The sequence below is a fragment of the Egretta garzetta genome, unplaced genomic scaffold (genome assembly GCF_000687185.1).
Source record: "Egretta garzetta isolate BGI_Z169 unplaced genomic scaffold, ASM68718v1 scaffold923, whole genome shotgun sequence".
Taxonomy (NCBI): Eukaryota; Metazoa; Chordata; class Aves; order Pelecaniformes; family Ardeidae; genus Egretta; species Egretta garzetta.
This window is the reverse complement of record NW_009259193.1, coordinates 45,586-46,606: the sequence shown is the minus strand read 5'-3', so window position 1 is coordinate 46,606 and position 1,021 is coordinate 45,586. Positions and strand designations below refer to the sequence as shown.

Sequence of the window (1,021 nt, the reverse complement as noted above, 5' to 3'; positions counted from 1 at the left end):
CTGCGGCCCCGGGGGGGGGTGCAGCAGGGAGGGCTTGGCAGGCACAGCTGGCTTGGGCAGGACCCGGGGTTTGGGCCGGACAGGAGGCTTGGGGCGAGCGTTGCCTGCAAGACAAGCAAGGAGAGGAGAAAGGCCATGTTGGAAGAGCACTACAGCCCCGCCAGGCTCCCCAGGGAAGGCCAGCGGGGTGCATCAGGCTGAGAACAGATCTCAGGCCGGTGCCTGGCATCCCCAGAGCGGGTTTCCCAGCACAAACCAGACTGGCAAACCCCCCAGTCCCGATCTCCCGCCCCCGTGGAGACAGACCTTTCTCGGGGCTGCCAGCTACTAGCCCGGCCCCCCCAGCACCTGTGGCAGAGGCACAGGGCAAGGCAGGGTGCAGGGGCTGCGGCTGGGAGGCCATCGCGAACCTAGGGGCGGAGCTCAGTGGACACAGTGCAAGGTCAGCCCCTGGGAAGAGAGGAAGGAAGGAGAAGCATTTTGAGGAGGATGTATTTTGTTTCTTTTTCCCCATTCCTCTCCCTCCCCCCCCCCCCCCCCCCCCCAGCCACGCTGTGCCGTGGTACCAACCTCCCAGCCCTGTGCCAAACCCTCACGTCCACCTGTGCCAGCACCTGGACAACGTGCCAAGCCACTATCACGCTGCCAAACCTCTCTTCGTCCATACCACCCTTTGTACACCGGCCCCAGTTCACCTGCACCAGCCAGGCACAGCGCAGTAACCCCAAACACCGCGTCAACTCCCCCTCTGCTTGTACCCTTTTGTACACGTCAGTAACTGCCTGTACCCTCTGCTCGTTCTCCTGGACTGGCTCCCGCACACTGTGACCCCCCACACACACACCATGTGTTTCCTTGTTTACCTGTCCCAGCCCTGCGTTAGCCTGTCCCAGCACCCCAACACACACATATCACCCCCACCTACTGGTGCCAACTCCCCCAGACACCAGGCCAGTTCACCCCAGTAACCACACTAGCCCTCTACCCCACACGCCAGCCCCAGCTCCCGTGCCAAGACCGG

General features: G+C 63.5%; 1 protein-coding gene across 1 annotated transcript in view; it reads right to left on the bottom strand.

Annotated features, from left to right (window-relative positions):
* Positions 1 to 446, bottom strand: part of TNKS1BP1 (tankyrase 1 binding protein 1) — a 10,093-nt gene extending 9,647 nt beyond the window's left edge. Inside the window, exons 1-2 of the mRNA XM_035891353.1 lie at positions 307 to 446; positions 5 to 104 (exon numbers count right to left, since the gene is read on the bottom strand). Coding sequence (XP_035747246.1) covers positions 5 to 104; positions 307 to 403 — 197 coding nt within the window. The 5' untranslated portion in view covers positions 404 to 446. The remainder of the gene's footprint in view (positions 1 to 4; positions 105 to 306) is intronic.
* Between the last annotated feature and the right edge of the window lie 575 nt (positions 447 to 1,021).